Source organism: Schistocerca americana, chromosome 4 (genome assembly GCF_021461395.2).
Source record: "Schistocerca americana isolate TAMUIC-IGC-003095 chromosome 4, iqSchAmer2.1, whole genome shotgun sequence".
Lineage (NCBI taxonomy): Eukaryota > Metazoa > Arthropoda > Insecta > Orthoptera > Acrididae > Schistocerca > Schistocerca americana.
In genome coordinates, this window is record NC_060122.1 from 539,540,386 (window position 1) to 539,566,412 (window position 26,027).

A 26,027-nucleotide genomic window follows, 5' to 3' on the forward strand; every position below is an offset into this window, starting at 1 on the left:
AACCACCCTGTGGTTTATGGTTTCAGTAGCCTGAGGCTTCAGTCGTGTGTGTGTGTGTGTGTGTGTGTGTGTGTGTGTGTGGTGTTGACGAAGGCTTTAATGGCCGAAAGCTTTAATTGTGTGAGTATTTTTTTTGTGCCTACCTGCAACTCAGAATCTCCACTATATTGGTCAGTAGCATCTTTCCTTCTCATAAATGTTACACTGAGTAGAATGGCTGCCTCTCGCAGGACTCTTGAAAATTCTGAGTTTATTTCGTGTACTCCAGGTTACTTGTTTAGACTTGGGTCTTTCAGTGCTCTGTCAAATTCATGTCGGAGTGTTATATCTCCCACCTCATCTCTATGCACTTCCTCGTCCCTTTCTAAAATATTGGTTTCAAGCTCATCGCCCTTGTAGAGCTTCTCTATATATTCCACTCAGGCTTGCTTAGTACTGGCTTGCCATCTAAACTTTTGTAACTCATACAGTCTTTTCTCCAAAGGCCTATTTAATTGTGTTTGTCCTTGCATTTGTCCGCTAACCATTTCTGTTTAGTCATTTTGCTCTTTCTGACAATCTTATTTGTCAAATATGTGTACTCCTGTTTACTTGCTTCATTTGCTTCATTTTTAAATTTCCTCATTTCATTAATTAATTTTTAAAGTCTTCTGTGTTATCCAAAGATATATTCCAGGCCTTGTCTTTACCAATTCGCCTCCTACTGTATTCCTTTCACTTGCTTCAGTCAGCAGTTGCCTAATACTCCCATTGAAACTCTCAGTTGTCTCTGATTCTTTGCTTGTATCCAGCTCTCATCTTCTTAATTTCCTTCCTTTTTGCCGTTTCTTCAGTTTTAATCTACAGTTCATATCCAGTAAATTGTGGTTGGAGTCCACCTCTATCTCTGGAAATGTCTTCCAGTTTCAAATATGGTTCTGAAATCTCTGTCTTACCATTATGTAATCAATCTGAAGCCTTCCAGTGTCCCCAGGCCTCGTCCAAGCATGCAACTTTCTTTCATGATTTTTAAACCAAGTGGCAGCAATGATTAAATCCTACAATTTTTCCTTCTCCTACTTTCCCTACTGTCAAATTTGAGTTCCCTTTCCAGTTAAATTTCTCTCTCCCTTAATAATCTGTGATAATTTATTTTATCTCACACAGTGTTTCAATCACTTTATCAAAGCTGATTGGCATATAAATCTGGACGACTATAGTGGTTGTTGGCTTCATGACCAGTGGCTTATGACAGTGCATTTGGTATGTAGTCCACTGTAGCTTACCCACGTTCCAATTTTCTTATTGATTACTGGGCTACTTCTGTGTTACCATTATTTGAGTTTTTATTTATAACTCTGTATTCACCTAACAAGAAGCTCTGTTCTTACTGCCACCACACTACACTAATTCCCGCTATATCTGACTTCAGCCTGTCTTTTTGCCTTTTCAAATTCTCTAATCTCGTGACCTGAATAACAGATTTAACATTCCATGCTCCAGCTCATAGAATACCAGTTTTGTTTTTGATGATGACACCCTCCTGAATATTTGCTGCCCATAGATCCGAATTGGGGGCTATTTTACTTCTGGAACATTTTAACCAAAAAGATGCCATCATCCTTAAACCACACATTATAGCTGCTAGCCACCAGTTTAAAAAAATGGCTGTAGTTTCTTCCTCTTACCTTTACCTTTAGCCATTTGTGGTACCGTCACAGCAAGGCCAGGGTGGCTATGTTACAAGGCCAGCCCAGTCAGTCATCTAGACTGTTGCCCTGCTCGCCCTACAGTTACTGAAAAGGCTGCTACCACTCTTCAGGAGTCGTATGATTGTTTGGTCTCTCCACAGATACTTCCATTGTCGTTGCACCTACATATGGTCATCTGTATCATTGAGACACTCAAGCCACTCCATCCTAGCAAGGTTCATGGGTTTGTTTAAAAATGGCATGAATGAAAGAAATTGTTATATTCAGATCTGTCTTCATAGGATATTCAAATCACTTTAGTGTGCATTTTATTTACAAATCTAGTATCTCTCTCTCTCTCTCTCTCTCTCTCTCTCTCTCACACACACACACACACACACACACACACACAGTTTTGCGGTACATTAGCTTGTGTCTTTTATTTTTGCATCATTGCCACTCTTTCAATCATTTAGGGTGACTATTACGTTATTTAACAGAATGTGTAATAGTAATGATAATAATAATAATTATTATTATTATTCCATGTGGTGTAACAGCCTAGTGCAAATCTTTCATTTGGATGGGACCTAACATGTCATCTGTGGTAAATCTTCACATTATTGAGAGGTGAAGGCTGAGTTAAAGGCAGACTGATATATTCCATGGTCCAACCAGGATTTAATACCAGTGCCCTTACTCATGTTATGTGAAGCAAAATAGGCTCTTTAAATTACAGCTGCTGTTGGTCAGGCAGAATTGTATTATTCTTGAATAAGTTCCCATGTAACATTAATCCTTTTTCCAAAAAAAAAAAATTGCAAGAAGTATACAGTTTTACCAGTGGGCTATAATAGTGTTTGCTATACAAAGATCAAAGCATTCGATTATGACAGCTTAGTTAGTTTGTTTGAAATATACATTCATAACATATTAAAATTGGAGCTCGACAAAGGAAAAAAACTTATTATTGTCATTTTTTAAATTTATTTATTCAGTGCATATTATCAGGAGGAAGTTGTTTATAAAAGTGATCTAGTTACTTTGCTCTCATACTTTCTCCAAGACTGCAAAGTTTCAAATACTTATAATATAGTGAAATTTGTGAACTTTCTATACAGCATTACATGAAATTGGAATTACACCATACACATCTGCATCTTGCAAATCTTTGGAATTGTAAGAAGCCCTTAGAGGTCCACACATCAGAAGACCCAGAAGTCCTTGCTATGTTTGTCTTGATGTCTGTGTGAAAGTGCTCATGACACTTCATAATGTGCATGCTAGTAAACATAGCAATGCTGACCATCAGTATATCACCGAAGTAAGCAGGGAAATTTACTAGAGGCAAGCTCTAACGTGTACCATATAAGAAATCATGTAATAGTTTAATGGTCTTTTCAGCTCATTAAATGCTTGTTATTTTTGTGTAGTGCCCATTCTTACTCAGGTAGCAGTCTCGAGTAACAGAGGTGGCATCTTGCTTTCTGAACTTTCCTCAGATGAAGAACTGGTCCAGAGCAGCTCTGACAAATTTTGCTCCTGTGAAAAAATTGAACATTATCTGGAAGGTGAATAGGAACAATAGTGGACCTTCTGTATATATAATGACCATAAACTGAAATACAAAACTGCTCAACATAACATAACTATGGATTTTACTTACATGGCTTGCATTCTTATACACCAATGAGCCGAAACATTATTATGAGAAGTGCCCACCATGATTTTTGGATGCCACCTGGTGGCATTGCGGGTATGTGACACGGTAGCAAAAGTATGTAAGTGGAGCAAACTCTGATGGGGGATTTCCTTAGTGAAGATATGGGCTGCAAATGGAGAAATCCATTGAGATAAGTGACTTTGGTTAAGGGCAGATTATTATTACACAGAGCCTGTGAACGAGTATCTTGAAAATGCTGAAGCTGGTCAAATTTTCACGTGCTACTGCTGTGAGCATGTACGGAAATAGGTAGGACAGTGAAATTACCAATACACGCTAAATGGTTGGACGTCCACAACTCTACTGAACGTGGGATTCGGGGGCTTGTCTGCTTGGTAAAGTAGAATAGACTGTTAAATGTGGCATCTCTACCAAAAGAGCATAATGCTGGTGCATGCACAAGTGTTTTGGAGCTCACTGTTCCTCACACATTATTGAACATGGAGCTCCGCAGCAGATCACCCCTACGTGTTGACATTTTGACCCACCAATATTGTCAATTATGACTGCAGTGGACATGGGACCATCAGGATTCAACCATCAATCAATGAAACATACCGGCTTCCCAGTTGTATGATATTTTTGCTATACTGTGTCAGAGATCGTGTCCACAAACACTTTCATTGAGGTGAATGGCAGCTCAAAACGTGCAGAACGCCATGGATGCAGGCTGGTGGGAACTGTATCATGCCATGGTAGACATTTTCTGTGCTTGTGTGGGAATGTGGTTGTAATCGAAGACACACTTAAAGCTGCGCACAACATGCATCCCTTCATGCTTGATGTCTTCCCCATTGGCGATGTTGTCTTTCAGCAATATAATTTTTTGTGTCTCAGAATCAGAACCATGCTACAGTGGTTTGAGGAGCATATTAGTGATCTCATGTGGATGTCTTGGCAACCAAATATGGCTGATGTAAATCCTATGGAACCCATCTGGGTTTCTATCAAGCGTCATCACCGCTTATGCAAGTCAGCGGCCCATTATTTACACGACCTGTATGTAGACACCTAATGCCACATACCTCCATAAACCTACCAGCAAACTATCGGATCCCTGATATACAGAATGAGTGATGTACTTCATTCCAATGCTGGACAAACTAGCTATTAAGCTGGTGGTCATAATGTTTTGGCTCTTCATTGTCAGTGCAACATTTGTTGGATCTCTTAATTAAAATATGGAGAAAAACAGGTACACAATCTAAAACGAGAAATTGATGCACATTTTACTTGCATCAGAAGAAACAGACCAACAATGAACGGGACTGCCTCCTATTAGTCTTGCTACATTGAAAGGTAGTGATGAAATTCCCCCCTACCCCATCCCACCCACAGACACAAAACCAGCATTATTAATTTGTATCGCAGTAACAACAGTGCAGGAGGGAAGGTGAAGATTTGTACTGGAGTCGTATCAAAACAAATTCCGTAACAGTGGAAGCTTCAGGATGGAATAATGACATATTATGAGAAGGATAGTTGCTACTCGCCATATAGTGGACAAATACGAAAAGAACCCCACACACACACACACACACACACACACACACACACACACACACACAATTGCAAACGCAAATTGCTGTGTGACCACAGTCTCTGGCTGGCCTTGGCAGCCAGAGACTATGGCCGCGTGCGTTGTCTCGTCTTGTCTACCTCCGATGAAGGCCTTTTTGGCCCAAAGCTTACCTGCTGACAGTCTTTTTGTTCTGCCTATCTGTGACAGCATCACCACTATATGGTGAGTAGCAACTATCCTTTTCATAATATGCATTGTTCATCAGTGCCATGCATGTTACCAGTGTAGATAATTTGTCTGATTGTTTATTCCCGTTCAAAGGTTACCTCTTTTTTTCTGTTTTGGTAGTAGATATCAGGGGTATCCCTGGGTACATGTATTATGCTACTAATAAGACATCAATAGATAGTAGGGGGTCCATCAGACAGATGTTGTAGTCATAATGAAATATGGCAAAGTTGATGGAAAGTTAAAAATTTCTAAAGTGTGTTGCTGTCTTATTTCACTTAACCAGAGATGGTACTGAATCACTTGAAGAAGCCTCCTATATTGTTGACAGGTAATATACATGGAGTGTAATAAGACAAACTGTCCAGAAATTATGATTGTAAGCTGTGTTATTGTAGTGAGTGTAGAAAATGAATTCATTTATTGCTTAAAGGGAAAAAACTTTCGGCTTGTAATCTTGGTATGTAAAGTGCTAATGTACAGGTGTTAGGTTAATGGGTAAGAATGTTCCACTGTTTATGTGCAAATGCGAATAAAGATACTTGGAGACTGTTTTCTCTCTCTCTCGGTGATATTTTAATTTTGTGGGATAACAACAAAAATCAGTAAATTCAGTTTCAAAGCCTACCACTCTCAGGAAATGGTGTCTGAATCAAGGTGAATGATTTGTAGGTGCTTCACTCTATTGTTGCAAAATACATTACTCACCAATTTAAAAAAAAAAAAGATCAACACATGAAACACTTTATTTCCAGTTGCCATTTACATACCCTTACAGAAATTGTTTATTCCATCAAGGTTGCAAGACAGAATTATTTTGATGAATGGAATGAATGGAGACAGGTGAAATTTAGAAGTGTAGTGCAGTTGGTAGACCATGTATATGTGCAAGATATTGTTGTATAAGCAAGCATCAACAATATTAACCATACATGCATTTGATGAAACTATGATAGACACAGATTTTGACAGCAGAGACATCCTGACTTTGCTTTTGGATTTGATGGGTGATGAAATCTAGGTGTCCCGTACTTCCATAAAAATATTCTGAGGAAAAAGTGACAAGCTGAAGTTCTGGAGCTAAAGACCATGGTGGGAGGTTTATTGGATCAGTCGTCTTTAGAAAGTTTTGCCAGTAGTGTGGAGAATAAAGTGTGATGTTGGTAACAGACTGTGTAATCCAGACAACCACTGCATCACCACATGTCACTTACCATGTAATTGAAGTCAGTCACCCCAGTAGCAGAATTGTGCAAGTCGGGAAAAAATTACAGATTGGTCAACTTTAAGATGGCAAACCAAGAGCTGATTTTATGGGACTGTTCAGCACATTTTAGGAATAACAGAGTATCAGGTATTTCCAAATAGATCATTGAAATTATATGTACCAAAGAGGTTATGTTGAGATGGATCATGTAAAAGTTCGAGGTGAAAAGTATCAGATGCTATATCAAGAGCATGCAGTGTTGATTTATATGTGAGATGCCTTCTTGGAGGCCACGAAGTACTGATCTGTGACACTTAACTAGACCAGCTATTCATTTATTTCATACCGCCAAAGTTTTGCTTTCTTACCCTTCCATGTTCACGTTGTTTTTGTTACACATGTAACTTTACACTTCAGTCACACTTCATCACTTACTCCCTTACATTTGCTTATACAATAATCCAATGAAATTTGAAAATTATGTGTGTTGTATGCTGCTCTGGATTCTGAATTCCAACACTCATTTTCGGTTGTTACTTTCTGCTGTTATTATCTGGTATTAAGTCTTTCTTGAACATGAGATGTAAGTGATGTATGTTTTCTCATGAAGCCTTCTTGCATATTTTGCTCTTTCTGTTTTTCCTGAATCTCCAAAGGCACCCAGATTAATGGAAAAGTGGGAATGATTTGCAACTCCTATCAGTGTTTTTTCCTGTATCAGTTGTCAAATATATGCCGGTGGCAGCTTACTTATTCATCTACTTGCCTACAATTTTCATTCTTGGGAATCAAATCAGTAAATATCCCCAGTCATTCAACTGATTTATCCTTTCTTGCCCATTGCCAATGTCTTGTGATAGTTGTTTCTTCAATTACACACTCACATTGTTTAGATGACATCATTAATGATAAACTGTCACATTGGTTATCTCTTCATCTATTAGGGGAGTAAAATGGGCCAGTCATTAAGTCACTACAATTGGTTGCCAGAGGAATGAGAGTAAAATTCTGGATGGTTCCATTTTTGAGGCCAAAGCCCATTCCATTCCAATTTATTCACCACAGCCTACCAATAACATATGAATGTATTACATATAGCATGCATGTACAGTCTTCATTTAGTTTGTTAGCTGCCATGTAGAGAAATACAAAGAAAAAATAATCTATAATTAAAATGCAGTTAAATATTGAAAGAAAAATCGGATAACCACGTGGCAGCAGACCAATAACCCATACAAAAGTTATCAGATTCATTGGCTTTTGTTCACAAAATTCTCTCAGCTGACAGAAAACAAAGAAGAGGCTGAAGGAAAACTAATTTTTAGTAGCAAAATAAAAAAGGCTTATGCAGCCTCTGATGGGGTGGGGGGGTGTAAAAATTTTGAGACTGAAAGCAGTAAAGTTAATGTTAGTAGTGCTGCTGATGACCACAGCGGAAAATTAGGACTGTAGAAGAGACGCACTAAGTCAGAAATAAATAAAAGACAAGTGACATGGAAGAAAACAATATACAATAAAAACTAAACAAATGAAATACTATACAGTGAATGTAGAAGAGATGGAATACGAAAATGGAATAAATAAGTAAAATAAGTGTATAGATGGAAATGAACAAGATGGATTGGTGGAAAGAGGAGAGACTTGAAGGGAGATGTCAAAATTAGGTGAAGAAGTTGAAATAAGGTAGGAGTCTTAAAAATTTTTGAAGAGTAGTTTCTTACATGTGAAATACTGACTTACTAGTCATGGGAGGAAGCAACAAATCACCCCAGTACTATCCTACTGTTATGGTGCAGTAATATTTAGTACAATAAACTTGTTTCATCTACATATTCTGACTGGCAGCTTAATTGGCAAGCCAACATGGGTGGTTAAATTGTTGAAGCATCACTTCAAGTGGAATGTAATGCACATTCTTCCATTACTAACTCTTGGTAGAGTGGCAAGATGTGCAGAATCTGGAAAGACAATGAAAATAAGGGCAAAGAAAATGTGGGATGATATGGGTCAGTATTTCTTTTCTTCCTTCCAGTGTAAGTACTTCATTACTTCACATGTGGAAATCTGCTCTTCATTTAATATGCTTTGTCCCTGCAACCCAGAAGTTACATTTTGCTTCCTGTTGTATTCTTTGTTATGTTGTCTCTTTCTATTTTTATCCCTCTTTCCCTAGTTTCCATTGTACCCTGTGGGCAATTCATCCCTCCTTTTTTTTCCCCCTAACCTGATACTTAGCTTCACAGGACCAACTTACGGTCCTCTCCCTTTAAACATAAATTGTTCATTTATTATTTGTTCACCTTTTAACAAATGCAAAATGAAAAATGAGGTCGGACTATTACTCACCTGCAGATAAATGATGAGTGATACATAAGCACACGTAAATGACCAGAAAATCAGATTGACTTTCTAGGTTCACTCCCTTTTCACATCAGTACTTGTATGGTACCAACAAATAAATGTGTGCTTTCATAACTTTGCATACACACCACCCATCAGTAATCTGCAGGTAAGTGGTACCATGTACTTATTTTTCATTTGTTGTTAGTTATTTCCATTATTGTCGTGTTCTGTTTATTTTATGTAGTCATTTTTCAGTTTTCACGCCTTCCAGTAATGTCTGATGTGAAATCCTTAGTTTTCTAACCCTTTCAAATTCTGCTGTTATCCTGAATATTTCCTAACCTTTATGAGTAAAAAGGCTGGTGAATTTTATAACTTGCGCATATGTCTGTCATTCTGCTGCTACATGTTAAATAGTATATATGAAAAATATTGGGACAAATATTGAAACATAAATTGTGTGAATTTTTTTATGTAGCAATTTAGGGGTTAGCTTGGTGACAGTTATCGATGGTTATTATCTGTTCACCGATGTCACTCCTGTAAATGTTAGGTACTAAAAGAGTTCCCGTGTCTGTGGTTTCTCTTTTACCGTATATTCCACTGTGTAAAGCTTACTCTTCATCATCAAAGCTCCTGTGAATGCCACACATCAATTATGCCCTTCAGTTTTATCTATTCCTAATTTTGGAGACATGTAATGACCTGTTGATGTTATTTGTCCTAGTGTAAAATCAACCAGTGGCCCTCTCTTCTGCAGAATAACATGGAAATAGTACATCTAGGGTGCCCCAAGTATGTTGTATTGCATTACACAGGGCATTGTTAGATCTGCTTCCGTTATTTGTTTGTGTGAATACAACTGTTCTTATCCATTGTGTATTACAACAACTTGTTGTTTACCTGTGTGAGGGGGGATAGGTGGTAGCTATTTTGAAATTCATTAATATAATATCTCATTTTTTTGTGTATAGAAAGTCACATCCAAGAGCTTAGCAGCTCTTCATCAGAGGAAGCTGGAAATAATTTCCCAGTTGGAGAAAGTTGTGGGAATATCTGCTGCATCAGCAATTTCCAGTTCTACTTCTTCCCAGGCCAGAGCGGTAAGAGTACTAAAAAAAAAGTTGTGCACCAAAGTTAACAAATGAAACAAGAAATACATATACTGAACGATTTTTTAAACTTTCACTTATTCCCATAATTAGCACCTTAAAATATAAAACTGGTGGCTGTGGTATGGTGTGTGGTGACCCAGGTGTAAAATCTCAGATATGGCACTAGTTTTGCAGCATTCACCAGGCAGAAGTGGTTGTATAGGAGTTGATTTGAAGTGAAGCAATCTGTAAAGCAACTAAGTCATCACACTAACAATTCACACTGAATTCGTGACCAAGCAAGGTGGCTCTGGACTTGCACACGGGAGAACCTAGTCCAGCTGATCTCCATTTGCTGTGGTTTTTATAAATTGATCCACCCATATCAATTTGAGAACTAACTGTGTAAATACATTAGTATCAATAGGTATCCAAATCTTATGGGGCAAACATGCAAAATAGTGTTGTACCAGGCCCATGTATATAAAAATCTGGAACATCTGCACAAGGTATTCTTTTATGTTAATTGAAGACTTGCATTCCACTCCATCCCACCCAACATCCCCCCTCCCCCCCCCCCCCCCCCCCCCCACACACTCGCCACCCCCCCTCAAAAAAAAAGTAATGAGAGTCACTTTATCATCTTTAATGGCATTCAAGAAAAATATAATGCATTTTTTAATGATAACATTTTAATACATGTTAAATGATAGTCCACTTCGCTTTGGAATGGTTTGATAGGTGAATCAGTTTTTGTCAACAGTGCACTTAATATGCATCAGAGTACTACGTGCTTTATCTTTAATATGTTTCAAATTAAATCATGAGTTCACCCGAGTTAACAAAAGTAAAATAAACATCTAGACAATATATATTTAAACTTTGTTACCAGAGGTGGTTTTTTTCAATCCAAGGCCGTTTTCTGCACCAAAACTGAAGCCTTGTTTGAGCAGCACTGGTGCTAGCATCAGAAGATACCAGTGTAGTCAACATGTGGAACAACTGTTGATTCTAACACATAATGATAGTTTCTTTATGTTTGCTGTGTAACATGGCTATTCCATTAATTTTATGCTTTTCTCCAAGTTTTCATCACAGCACTTTGATGTCATTATTTGCTCCCGCACTCTGGCTTCTTGCAAACCTGTGGGGTAGTTCCCTCTAGTTTCTGTCGGCACTCCTAAACAATTGTGAAATTGTAAGACTATCAAGTATCTAACTTCTCCTTTCACTCTCTTTACGTATTGGACAAACACTCTTGTCCTCATTAACAGCAAATGACTGTTCAGGTAATGTGTTGCCAACATTTTTCAGATTTCACAAACAAAATGATTTAGCTGCCTTAAAAGCTGTTGTCATACCGAACATGACTTATCACCTTTGTTCTTGCTGCTGAGTAGACACCAGAAATTCGAACTTGCCACTTGTTTCTTCCTTTTTCGCTTACATTTGTACTTTTGTAATACTACCAGCCCAATTTGACAGCCTGCCTCCAGCAAGCTACCCAAAGATAAAATTTCACGTTGCAGTTAAATTGGTATGTGTATCGTACTATGAGAAAAATCACAAGGAGCCTTTTAGACTCCTAATCCAAAAGAGCTTGTAAGTAGGCTTCAGATAAAACAGTTTTGGAGAAAAACTGGCACACTGCAAGTTTAGCTTATAACTCGTCTGGACAGGGCAAAGGGTAAGTGTCAGTGATAGATTGAGCACTAACTGAAACTTCAAAGTTGCCTCAAAGCTGAAGCTGACCAGTTGGTTTTTTAAGAAGCACATTTTAAATGTGAGTAATAAAGAAAAGAGATGTAAGCAGGTTTCAGGCATGTGAAATGAAGTTCCTCAGAAGTAGGCTAGGAGTAAGAAGGATAGATAGGATGAGGAATGAAAGGGTAATGGAAATAGTGATAGAGGAATCCTTCAGAGAAGAATAGAAACATCAAGGCTAAGATGGTGTGGACACTTAAAGAGAATGGAAAACAAGATGTATCCCAATAAGATAAAAGAAATGGAGGTGCAAAGGAAATGGCCAAGACAAAGACAAAGGGAGGATGGCTGAAAGGTGAGGAGGAATGTTTTCAAAAAAGAAGCAAGTACTGGACAAGAGTGAACACACAAAGATGGTGAGAAAACAGGACTACATGGTGGGGCTTATGTTCCAGGCAGACCCAGGCTGGAGCTGGAAAGTGTTCAAGATGATGATGATGATGATGATGATGATGATAAGGGGGTAGGTCACTCTCAATGTAATAGACTGTATGACCCCTGACAACATTGCCTGTCCATTTGTGATTTCACTTTATCATGCAAAGCCATTGGAATAGGGCAAGCACAGAAGAAGCATGGATGCTCCATAGGTTTTAGGGTAATCTGGACCACAAAATTAGTGATACAACCTAACCCATCCAAGAAAAGAGATGAGAACTCAGAACGCAGAGAATCTTGCATTGTATATGACATGGAAAAACCAAGCACTGAAAACATCCAGACCAAACAATTTTATGGTACCAGCACCATCCACTAACAAATAGCCAAGGAATGAACCACAGATTTATATATAATGGGGGCCAGAAATTGCCCCGAAGTTGAAATGTGCTGCTTTTTGTAACTCGCCAGAGTAACTGGAAATAACATAAGACATCCCAAATCCACATAAGTTTGTGAGTTTAGCAAAGTCATGGCTGCACACTTGTCCACTTGTAGTCTGAGCACTTTACCTATCACTCACATTTTAATAAACGGTCTGTATGCTTCATAAACACTGGAGACACACAGTTAATATTGATGTCCATGTCTGCAGGAGGGGCTGGAAACGACACACAGATGCTAAATGTCCATTTTTTTGTAATGTTGGTGCAAGCCGTGCAGCACGGCCATTTCATGTTGCACAGAATGGTATGGGCAAGATGGGAGCACTGCCTTCGCTGTGGTTGTTGCTTGGAATATCGCTATCCAGTGCAGCATGGAGGCCACGATTTTACAGCTGCCATGTTGTCCGTCTCTTGAAAACTGGCTGATGCCTAGTATGAGATACCACAAAAGATTGAGCAATATTTAACACTTCAGCAAAGATGAATTCTTGCACTTGACACACCACATTCTCGGGAGTCAACTGAGCTATGGCGTCATGGGCCATAGAATCAGCATAGGAATCATGATAAGCATCAGTAACAAATTGACAGTTGCGATTGAAGGCGTGGAGCTCGGCTGCCCAAAGCCTGTAGTTCTGGTGGTACTGTTTATGACGACGATGAAATACTACACATGTTGCAGTGATAACTTGACAACAACTTAACACATTTCTTCGAACAAAAATGATGCTAGTTTCTGGAGAGAGGCTAACTGGTACAACAACTGGTAGATCTGAAGAGAAAGCCGAGAAAGAAGTATCCAGGCTTTGGGTACATTGTCATAAGAGGAAACGACAGTGGGTACACAAATGATGTGGAAGCCTACATAGTCAGTGTGGCCAACAAGTTCATGATAGCAGCTGTTGCTTGAGGAGGGAGTGGAGCACTGCCTCCATGGACAGAAGAACTGAAGGAACAACCGATAGACTGAACACACAGAAGGGAACACCACATTCATCATCATTTATATTGTAAGATACAAACAACAGCATTGCCACAGTGAACCAAAGTTTATTCATCTTCCTCATAGAAACACGCAACAGTTGAGAACAAGACACGAAGAAAGAAACCATCCAGGTACTGATACAAGCAGTTAGTGTCAATAAATATAAACATAATATGTGAGCGAGTGCCTACTGCACTGTACTTATAAAGAGGATGGTTCTATTAGCTGGGTTGGGAGATGCTGGATCCTGTGTACAAGTCATGTGGCTCACTGCAGGTGGCCCCTGGTGGCCGGCCATCACAGATGCCATTGGCGGAATGTTCAAAGTATAATGCGCCAACAGGCGTATCCAAGTATTCTGTACAGGCTTGTAGCAGTATGCTACAGCTTTTGTCCTGTTATAATATGCCCCTGATATTTCACATCTGCAGCCAAGGTCTTTGGAAAAAGTACTCTAATCATTGCTGTGGACTCTTCTTCAGGATCTGCAACTCACTTTACCATTATATAGGACTCTGGCTGATAATGAGTTTTATCTGTCAATCAGACATAATGAGATTCATAGATTCATTAGCATTCTTTTTTTATGATACACAATGTTAGTAAAGTCAGTAATTTGTTTTGACATAAGAGTAACATGAGCAGGTCAAGTATCATAACAACTAAATAAACATTGAAACCGTTGGGAAAGCTTGTGATCTGTGAAGTGCATTAGTTTTTATTACTGATAATTTGCTGCATCAGCAAGTTGAACCCATTATTCCTGATGAACAGAAGGTTCTGTTTAACTACAGACATTGTATAATACTTCGTGTAACATGCTGTTAAAGCCACACATTTCATGTGCGAAGTACATAAACAGGACAGCAGTTCCGTATGAAATCCAATGTCTGAGAATATATTTTAACTGTCTCAATGAAAAACGTTGTTCAAACAAATTATGTTCTAGTGCGAAGCTTCAGTAACATTATAGAGAACTGGACCAATTATGGGAACAGTTATTGGAGACTTTAGGTACAACGGAGAAAGAAATATGGTTGCGCTAATCTATAGGAGAATTTAAGTGTGAATAATATCTTGTACATAAAAAGTAATCCTTGGGTGATGAGATATGTAGTAAGCATGTTGTTTACCTCCTATACATAATCAAAAGATTAAGAATAAGTGTGGCTCGAAGTTGCAGAGCAAATGGAACCTCATAGTGCAGAGCTTAAACTAATAGCTGATCACAACTGTCATGCAGAAGCCGTTTCAGTTACCCTTATTAACTAGTTTAGAAAAACAGAATTACAGTAATGTAGGACTGACAAAGAACTTGTCATTTTGTTGCACCTCGTAGAATGGTAGCATTCATATGAGTATTCATGGAGATTGTAGAAGTAACTGGAAAAAAGTAGTTTAAATAACTGCCTTAGCAATTTCGTGAGCATGTGCCATATCTGTTTGAGAGCTTTCAGGATCTCAGCTATCTCTATTACTATTTTTGTAATTCATATAATTGATTTAACACTCATATTATGTGCTTATCAGTTTCCATCTACGTAATTGAATCAAACAGAACAGGTAGGCGACCATACAGTTGATGGCTAGAAGGCTTGTACACAATATATACACTTAGGACTTGCATTGGACTTTAGAGCATGTAAATAAGCACTTACTGTCACAAGGGAGCATTCCCAAGTGTCAGTAAACGACCTTGGTGACACATGGCAGGTTTGTGGAAGGGGTTAAATAGTGCAATGCACATTTTTAATTTGTGCCCAATTTCACTTTCAATCAGTAATTAGGCATTTTAGGTTTAGAGGGAATACCCAAAACGATGATATATAAAAAATGTTTTTCATATAAAAGTTGCTACATAATTAATGCTCTTGAAAACTGTAAAATCAAATTTTTTTAATTGTTTGAAATTTTACAACATACCCCACCATCATTAATTAATTTTGAAAATTGAAAACTTTTATTAAAACACAAATGAGAGAAGCTTGAAGCCACATACAATACTGTGTAATGAAGCTGCTTCATTTTTGGAAAATAAACTGTGCACATTGTGCTGTCAGAATATTTTCAATATACCTAATTAAAATGTTTAAACATTCATTACTATTTTAATTATTTTTTTACTTATATTTGTTTTATGTTTTAAATTGTTATTTCACATATTACATTCATGTTTTCTTTGTTTTTTGCAAATACTGTATCACATACATGTATTTTTGTTGATTGGAAGTAATATACAAGTCATTATTATGATAGAAAATAATTTCACTAATGATAATCTGTAAGGAAATGCTTAAAACATTGGTTCTTTTACACCATACACATTAAACTTAATGAAGTTTCTTCATGTAATATGCACAACAGAGAAAACAATATAAAAAAAGTCAGTAGAAGATCAAATTGTTGCAGGTGATCCTCTAAATATCCTGATTTGTATCAGGCATATTTCAGTACATTAGTAAGCCTTGGCGAAGAGAGTTGATTTTGTACTAGTGACTGCAGCTTGATTGTATTGTTTCTCAAACGGAGATTGACATCATGCTCATTCAACAGAACTATACCTGAAAATCTCACAAAGTTCTTCCAACATCAAAAGCTGTATACATTCCACAACTGTACCTGTGGTGTCAAGCCCTTTGAGATCACCAGATAACTTTTATCCTCAGGTACAATGCTCAAAATGTTCTTTTTTTATTCACTGACCACCTGCATTTTCAGTTTTAAAAGAAACTAATGGTTTTGAACCGAAAATTCTAGACTCATTTTTTGAAGCCCCAAATGTCTTTGTGAATGCATCAAAATCTGGTAAACAAACGACTGAACATGTCAAAATATATTTGAAAGATATTTTTTTCCCAGTTAGGAAGAAATGCATGTATTGTTGAGAGCATCATACCTGAGGCCAAGGAATTTGTTCATCTGGTGATCCCATAGGTTCAACAGCACACATACAACTGTGGGATGTATCAGCTTTCTATGTTGGAAGAATTTTGCGAGAAGGCTTTCAGATCTAGTTCTGTTGAATGATTATGATGTCAATCTGCACTTGAGGAGCCATGTAATCATGTTGCAGTTATTAGTACATAATCAGTTCTCTTTGCCAAGCTCTACCAATTTACTGAAATATGCCTGATACAAATCAAGATATTTAGATAATCACCCATGATAATTTGAAATCCTGCTGAATTTCGTTTTATATTGTTTTCTCTGTTGTGTGTATTATGTGAAGAAATTTTGTTCATTGTACCTGCGTGATTGTAAAATAATAATAATAATAATAATAATAATAATAATAATTAAACATTTCTTTACAGATGATCATTACTGTGATTGTTTTCTATCATAATAATGAGCTATTGGTACCTATTATTTTCAATTAATGAAACACATGTACCTGAAACAGTAAACCAAAAAAATAAACAACTAAAAATATAAAATAAATCAAACAATGGAAAATCCAGGATGGAATGTAACAATATTATGAAAAGGAAAGTTGCTACTCACCATATAATATAGATGCTGAGTCGCAGATAGGCACAACAAAAGGACTGTCACAAATTTAGCTTTCAGCCAGTAAAACCGTTGCCAATAATAGACGACACACACACGCACACGCGCACACACACACACACACACACACACACACACACACACACACACACACACACAAAATGTAAATGCGTCCTACACACACGACTGCAGTCTCAGGCAAGTAAAGCCACACTGCCAATAATAATTTAAAACTTAAAACAAATATAAGTAGAATGAATAATTAGAATAGTAGAGTATGTTGAAAATACTCAGTTAGCACATTGTGTACAACTTATTTTCCAAAAATGGTGTTTTGAAACCAGCTTTTTTATACAGGGATTTATGTGGCTTTGAAAGCTGCTCTAATTTACGTTGTAATAAAAGTTTTCATTTTTCAGAATTAATTGATGCGTGGGTATTTTGGAGAATTTCAGATTACTGCAAAGGTTGATTATACAGTTTTTGAGAACATTTATTACATATGAACTTTATATGAAAACCATTTTTATATATCATTATTTCGATGATGTTCCCTCTAAACCTAAAATGCCAAATTACCCTTTGGGGTGGGTTACCACTTTGAAGTGAAATTGGGCACAAGGAAAAAAATGTGTATTGCACTATTTAGCTCCGTCTCACACCCACCAGTTTTCATCAAGATCGTTTATTGAGACCTTAGAATGTTCCCTTGTCAGTGCTTTGGCCTATTTAGGGTGAAGATCTGTCTTGAGTTAAACAGGTTGAGTGAACATTAATCTCTGTTTGTCTGATCACGCCACGAAACCTTTATCCATACCAAAACCACCAACAGTCTTTTCTGTAAAATCTATTCACCAATGAATAGTGTATCTGCAGTGGTGGTAATCCTCTCAGGGTTTTTTAAATAACTCGCCAAAGTCTTCACAGTAGGTATAATTCTCAAAGCTGCTGCACAAACGGGTCTAGGATGCAGTAACCTCTCTGATGCATAATTCTCACACTAACCAACCATGTATCAGCCTGTAATGGAGCAGCTGATCTATATTCTCAGACAGATTTTCAACCACCTTTCATCATGCCCTGAAATGAGAGCTATTTCCCATTACTACTACCCTCTTCACTCATAGTAGTATGCCATTTTCCACCAAACCTACGAAACTGCACTAGGGTCCTTCGTCCTTCATGGCCCAGAGAGCAAAATGTCAATCAGCACCATCTTAGTTGTTGTTTTTAACAGCATAACCAGTAAAGCAAGAAGACTGTTGGCTAGCTCATAATTTGCAAACGATTTAATGATATATTGTTCTCCCCCAGACCCACAGTGACAACTCGGCAATTACAGTTAACTTTTCAGAAGTTAGATAAATGGGTCACATGACAAACTTCATTTTGCATTGAGAAAGCAGTCTCCGTCAATTTCAGCCCCATTTCACAAATATTATCTGCCACAGTTGTGAGATATGGTCATCAGATTCAATTTCCACAACAGTCAGAAATTTCTGATCCCACTGGTAGATGTGGGGTACTGAAAGGTTAAGTTTAATAGAATTTTACTAAACATTTCACCAGGTCTGACTAGATTGTGAGTGTTGATTCTGTGGATGGTCTGATATTCTTATTTCAAAATCTCGAATGTAGTACATCGTGGACCCACCAGACTTTCAGCTGGAACGTATAAAAGAAGCCCTACCCTTACCGTATGTGCAGAAACCAGCGAGCTTCATCCAGCTACCCAAAAACAACTTTTGAAGATAAATTGGGCACAAGGTCTCCTGAATTTTTCATAGTTTCTCACACAATAGCAGAGAGAGTGTGCAGTAATCATCTGCAAGCCACAAAGTCGGTATAGATCCAGGTGGTCCAGATTGTGCTGGAATACGGTATAGTGAAAGTGAGGGTTCTTCCACAGAGTTAGAGTTAGCAGGCACTTCAGTTAATCAGTAGACCCATTACAATTTTTAAACATCTCATATGAGTAGGCAAGTACAGCAGATTGCTTCTATTGGCATCTTTCTGTTAAACATGTAAGTGAATGTTCTGTAGTAGCAGGAAGCGCGGTAGTCTGCTTTGTCTTTAAAACCTAAGAGAATTACATGTGATCCTCATGCACTGAATGTTTTGCCTGTTTTAATTCTCTTAGTTCTCTCCAAACTATCTTGTAAATGTGCCCAGCATAAATGTTTGCTCAGGGCATCCTCATTTCTCTCCAATAACAGCATAAATATATGTCACTCTGCTGAGTGCCAGAAGCTATAGTTGCAGCAGCTAGAGAGGCTTGTGAGGGAAGTGTGATAACGAAATGTACTATTTGCTTGAATTCGATGGTGTCCTCGGTAAGAAATAAAGTTATGGAGGAGTGGGAAAGAGCGTGCCATGGCAGCAAGAGAAAATATACTTCACCTGGTGAAACTGACCACTCAGCAGTGGTGTATGTCTAACTGTATCCAAATGAGGTAATTCTAGCATCCCTCCATTCAAGGTATGGTCCTACAGCCACAGCTTCCTCTTCTGTTAAGAAGAGGCATTAGAATGTTGATCACCACTATCAGTGTATCTCATTTTGATTGAATGGGGGTTTATATGATGACAAAGTAGCTTCAAGTAATTTAGCTGGTGGTTATGGTCTCTATTTTGGGTGGTGACACTATCAATGTCAAATGCTTCGTAAAATTACGTGGGGGGAACAAATCTTATACCCAAACTGATAGGAAGAAGTCCCTGCCCCCTCTTACACAGATTCTAACTACTATGCATTAAAGTTAGTATATTTTAGTTATATTTTTCTTTTATTTTCTGATTTAAATTATTTTTGTATTTCTTAATAATGTAATATTTTTACTTTTTGCTGTTTGTTTCTGTTCCTTAGCTGCACAGTTTTTATTAATTTTTTGGAAGAGTACTATTAACCGAGCCATTGACTACCCTAAAAGCAACAAGAACAATACTAAATTCATTATCAAATACAAGGTCATCTATGAAAACAGCCATGTCATATATGAATTCCCCTGTAACTATGGCACAACCTTTTATGTGTGAACACACACCAACTAGCTGTCAGTCAGTATTAATGACGTTACAAACTGTCATTGAGGACTGGTTTGACCATCCATTGGCCATGCATCTATAGTGCTGAACACATTGTGATCAGTTACAAAAATATCCTTCATAACCTGTGCCAGTATGATTCCTCCCTCCCCTGCCATCCCTCATTTCTTTTTCTCCCAGCACCAGCAGGTCTGAGCTACACGGTTTGGACCAGTTCCTACTGCACATTCTTTGGTTCTGCAATCTTCCTGGCCTGAATCACCACTCCTGTATATACTTCATCATTCCCTATCGTTCCTAGCTACCAGTTTCGAAAAAGTTACTACTTCACTGTGAGCCCCTATCCCCAATTGTAGTCATGCTTATAGATTGAAGGACTTTCATCCACTCTGTTATTGCTCCAATTTCACATTTCACATTGGTTAATCTCCTATTTTACCAGTGCCGCACTCCCTAAACCAGTGTGTGGAACACTCAAATACCTCTCCCTACCTAAGTCGGGCAGTCAGTGGTGCATTATCCATATCATCGTCTCATACTAACCCTCTCTCACCTAGCTCTTGATCCTCTCTCCCCTTCACCACCTCCCTGTTCATTATTTATATTCACTGCAGAATTTTTGGGTATCATGGTAATAATTGATTGTAAAATTGACACACTGAATGCGGATGTACACGAGGCCAGGCACATTGTGATCAAAGATGATTGAGGGTCATGAATCAAACATTAATGTAGAACTAATACACAAACAATATTTTCAATTGTTTGTGCACAATAATATTACTAGAGTTTTATAAATTTAAAATTTCCTTGGTGGTATCATTTTAACTAATAGAGTGTTAGAAAGCTATGAAGAGAAACTATTAGCAAATTCTGTGGAGTACTAAAATTGTTTTGCCACATTTGAGTGCTTGAAAAATAATTAAGTCATCATCTTTTTCTTCTAAAAACTACCATTACAGCCTGTAAGGGCGTGGAGTCGAAAGTGTTCATGCACGTGTCATAGAATCCTTTTAGATCACATCATGGTGGTTGATGAACACTTGGTTCATCTTTAATTACATCATTGGTGCGTTTTATAGTGTGATGAAGTGAGTACCACGGCATCAGCAAGAATTCATCATCTCAATATTCATCACTGAGCATCGTTTTGGCCTTGTTGCATGGACAGTTACTTTTCTGGAAAGTGATACATCTGGTGAGAGAGACTTCACTGAAAGGCTACAAGTGAACACAATTATATTGACATTGTACATTAAAAAATACTTATACCGTGTTGAATGCGGCCAACTGAATTTTTTCCCTGTTCCAAAGCTCAGTTTCCATGCTCTGTAGGTAATAAGAGAACATGTAGGTTGTTTTGTGTGACATCACATTTGCAGTGATCTGATTGTTCTGAAACATTTGTCTGTCCAAACATTGTACTCTTATCAATTCCATAATGGACTAACACATACTCTGCTTTACTGCTTTGTAGATGTGTATGTGTTGGAAAACATTTCCTTTACTTTTCTTTTATGATGTGTTTTGACAATGCCCAAAGTGGCAAAATTAGCTAGCTGCAAATTAAATGAAGTGTGCAAATAGATAATAGCCTCAGGTGGGAAAATAACTTCTTTCGATAACTTCAATGTAGCTGTGGACCCAAAGTAAAAATTACTATTTATGTACATGGCCATACAGGCGGTCATTTTTCTCTCACTCCATTCACAAGTAAAATGGGAATGGGAATTATTATCAATTGACAGAGGATAATAAATACTATGTATTCCCATTTGTATATCAGTATGCTTGATTGTTTTCCAATTTAATTGATACTAACTTCGAAGCAACAAGGCATCTTCTTCAGGCATAAGACTGGAGGAATCAGTGTATATCTGCAAATATATCATCTGAACATAAGGGAACTGCTTATCCGTTTATGTACAAACTATTTTGTAAAAGCATCAACTTGGCTGTTGAGTTGAAGAGTTTTCATACCATTTGTTACATGCGCATCAGATGGATACCAGTTCCTGTGCTTGAAAATAGAGCCTTGTTACTTTGAAATCAATAAAAATTAAATTAGAAAACAACAAATATACACAAATGGATAAAGAGGGTATCATATATTACTGAGTTTTCTTCATGAACATCTCAGTAGCTGACTTCCCCAATATCTTCCATTTCTGTGGAAGCTACAAGAGAATTACCAGCAATACATACCGATGCTTTTGTTTTGTCTGTCATTGACTTTGGCAGCGGTCTACATTTTCTGGCACTCTGTACTCATCAACCAAAGATCACTTGTACAAATCCCAACCCTTGGTAAACATAAAAGGCTTATTAAATGCTTAGCAGTAAATGCAAAACCTCACCATCCAAGCCTTGGCAGCAGTTTTAAGTCTTATATTGTGAACTGATTTGTATCCTTGAATTGATTTGTACCCTTGATAGTTCAGTTACAATTTAATTTTATGTTGGGTCATTACTAAGGTATTTGTTCCATGTTTTCTTTGTCTATTTCTATTACAGTATTTTATTTTCATTCGTATTACTTTCCTTTGCCTTATTTCACTTCGCTTTATTCCATACTTTGTATGTATGAGTGAGTGCACCTCATTGCGCAAAATATTGTATGATTCAATACCACCTTAGTGAAAAACTTTAATCTTCTATTTTTTGCCTTCCTATAACACTTTCTTCCCTAACTGTGCTCTTCAAAGAATTTAACCCTCCATAGTATCATAGTATGTCTACATTAATTAGCGGTCTTCAGAGCATTGTCATAGACCAGTATTTACAGCAGTTGTTGTAACATAGAAATCTATGCCTGAGACATATTTCTTCACTCGCACTTCACCATTTGCCCATCTGTGAAGATCAAAATTAAATTTGTTACCACCAGTTGTAGAAATGTCTGAAGACTAGTGAACTGCCATTGGGTGGGGTATGCTTTACTACGAGGCAACAAGTAATAACCTCTAAGGATATAGCTTGTTTCATCAGGCATTACACTATTCATATATTAATGTCTTTGACATTGATGCTTCTCTTCCAAAACTTCTTCAGATTTCAGCTGGTTTTCCATCCCCACTCCCAAGGAATTCTATTATTACGCAGTTTCACAGCAACAGATACATCAGTTTTTGTAATTAAAAAAATTAAAAACTTCCTGGGTGTCTCACTAACGTCTGATCCGGTATCCAAGTTATTTTCAGATATAAAACTAGAGCTATAAAATGCACTTTGTCCAAAAGTGTGTTTTTTTCCCTCTTCCACTGTACTAAAAGTGGTCACAGTTTCCAAAAGATGTCATGCTTTCAATTGCGAGATTTCTTTCTGCCATGTTAGTCCACTCTCCTGCACATGTGCGAGTGCCGTTATGAAGAATATACAATTTTCCTGAAGGGCCAGGATAAGTTCAAACACAGTTTTGTTGTGCTGCATGTATTCTTAGTTCTTTCGTATTGAAAAGCCAGTCAGCTCTTAATTGACAATTATAGTTCAGTATTAATTGTGCCTGCTATGAATATGTGAATGTTAGTATGACTTCCAGATCATGCAAGGTTCACTTACAGGATAAGATTTTATATGAATGTTAAGGTTATTTATGAGTGGTTTGTATTTAAAATTTCAAATAAATTCAAATCAGGTTGCTGAGTGATTAGAAATACTTCATAATCCTAAATATAATATGTTATATACAATAATTTTACTAGTTTGTTATGTTATGGCCTTCAGAATTACTGCATATTTCTTTTACTGCATGATGCTTGTGATTGCTACAGCTTGAATAAATGTTGTGAGAGCCTCAGCCATAAGCATTGTTTTTCAGTCTTATGCTGACTGTTTTTCTTCCGCTCCCTCGATTACTGAAAAAAATTGTATTTGCAGACAACTTCATTCCCAAACACCGACAATGATGTGTGCACATCAACATATTCCATTTGGACATCTGGAGGAATTCTCCACACAGGAAGAGGAAGTGGTTCTCAGGTTAGCCACATTTCCACAGCTACACAGCCTGCTGCTTTCTACAGGTAAATCTCTCTCCACTATCTGAATGCAAGGAGACATGAACATAAAAAATATGGCCCTTGGAATAAGTATAAATAAATAAAAATTAATGATCAGTATTTTGGGTTATGTGGTTGATTACTTTGTTTTAATAAAAAATTTTATCCATGTTGCTTACAGGTCAGATTCAATTCTTGCAGATGATGAATTCATCCCATTTGATCCACCCATTGTCAGCAAGTATGGACCAATTTCTCGAATGTCAAAGGCAATCCTACGTCCCAGTAGTTCAGTACAGGTTTCTTCATCTTTTGGTGATGGAACAATCTCAACCCCAATGGTACGCCGTCCAGTACCTGCTGCTAGCCCCGTTGCTTCTTGGTACTTCAGTACCGCACAAGGTAAATGATGATGATGTTGTTTATTATTACTATTTATTTCTTTATTACTGTCCTTGTATAATTAAACCTGTAGTCTCAGTTTTCGATCTCAAGGCACTTCTGTGCATAATTCAAAAATTAGAAAAGAATGCTCATGTCCTTTTTGTTTAGTTTGATATTTGTGCGAGTGACACATCGTAGAGTACTATCAAGGTTCTAAAGAAACAAAATTCTTTATATTACTAAGGAACTGTCTATTGTGGCATAGTAGTGTATAATTTTTATTTGTAATAGAGATGTGTCCTTAGACTGTGACGAGTTTCTTCAAAATCAAGCATTTGGTGAATTCAAGTGACAACCATGTGCATACATTTCAACAAGAAGTTCTTTAGATGAAAGGGCTCACTAGATTTGTCTATGACAACATTAATTACAGTAATTACATCATCATTTTTGCTGCTGTCTAAAAATTTTAATAACTTGGTGTGCTTATGGAATAGATATCATATTTCAAAATTCAGGCTATTTTGAAGTCTTGTAATATGCTAAATAAAAATCATGTATGTGAACATTTATTTACGTATGCATAACCTGTCTTTTGGCTTTTCCTTTTTTTGGGGCTGCACGTCAGATGCGATTTGAAATTCTGCATTCTATTCAGAATTCTACATTCTAATGTTTTATTGTTCATATCATTTCTTCATTATCTTTCAGATAATTGTGAGTGCAGCAAAAACTTTTACTATATTATCAGTTGTAAATTGTATTGTGCTTCTTAAAATTTTGACAAAAATATTGTCATTCAGAAATCATTACACCCCAATTTCAGTGTGTATTTAGGCTGTTAGTGAGCATGATCTTGATAAAAGTTCGAGAGAAAATATCAGTTTCAAGGAATCAGTAGATTTTATCTCAGGTTTTTCTCTCACTAGGAAACAATTAATCAATTCTCAAAGTGCAGCTTCAATCCTTGTAAAGTAAAACATGCTGAAATTAAGAGAATCAGTGAGGTTAATCTATAGTTATTTGTGTCCTGCTCAGAAAAACATTGCATCAACCACAATGCATTCCCTCTGTGGCTGCTGTTCTCCGGTAAAATATGAGTTTTTGGTAAGAAGCTGGAAGTTCCCAGACTGCTGTCGAGTGATTGGGAGGCATTGCAAATAGGTGTTTAAGGCAGATTACTGAGAGTCGTGCTTAACAAAGGTAGTTCATCTACCATCCACATCCATGGGTACTGTCTCGACTCCAGGAAATACATGAGCTATTACTGCTTGTTGATTTGATTGTGAGTGAAAAGTCATGATATTATACCACTAACTCTTACTGACAAATTTGAGATGCTGTCTCTTGTCTCGGACTGAAACTGAGCCAGTGCAACATACTTTGCCTGTTGGAAAACCTGCTATGTCTGGGGGGGGGGGGGGGGGGGGTTCCAAAAGAGTGAGCTTCTTTCTGTTAATTGTCTGCAATTCAAACATATAGCAAATAATAGTGCCTGTTAAGAAATGGCAGCAAATGCTTGATGTTGAAATAAAGAGCCTATAAAAACTCTTAATTGATATTGTGCAATAATAACTGGAGTATATAGTTAAGTGAGAATAAACGACAATTAATTATTCTTATTTGTGTGCAGGTAAACAAGAAACCTGATTTGTAACTCGTAAGTAAGATAAAATAAGTGATCTCACTTGTGCTAGTATCAGTTCTGATGGAGACAAATAATGAAAGGC

General features: G+C 37.3%; 1 protein-coding gene across 1 annotated transcript in view; it reads left to right on the plus strand.

Annotated features, from left to right (window-relative positions):
• LOC124612389 (roquin-1) overlaps positions 1-26,027 on the plus strand; it is a 238,999-nt gene that overhangs the window by 130,402 nt on the left and 82,570 nt on the right. Inside the window, exons 11-13 of the mRNA XM_047140567.1 lie at positions 9,668-9,796; positions 23,792-23,937; positions 24,095-24,315. Coding sequence (XP_046996523.1) covers positions 9,668-9,796; positions 23,792-23,937; positions 24,095-24,315 — 496 coding nt within the window. The remainder of the gene's footprint in view (positions 1-9,667; positions 9,797-23,791; positions 23,938-24,094; positions 24,316-26,027) is intronic.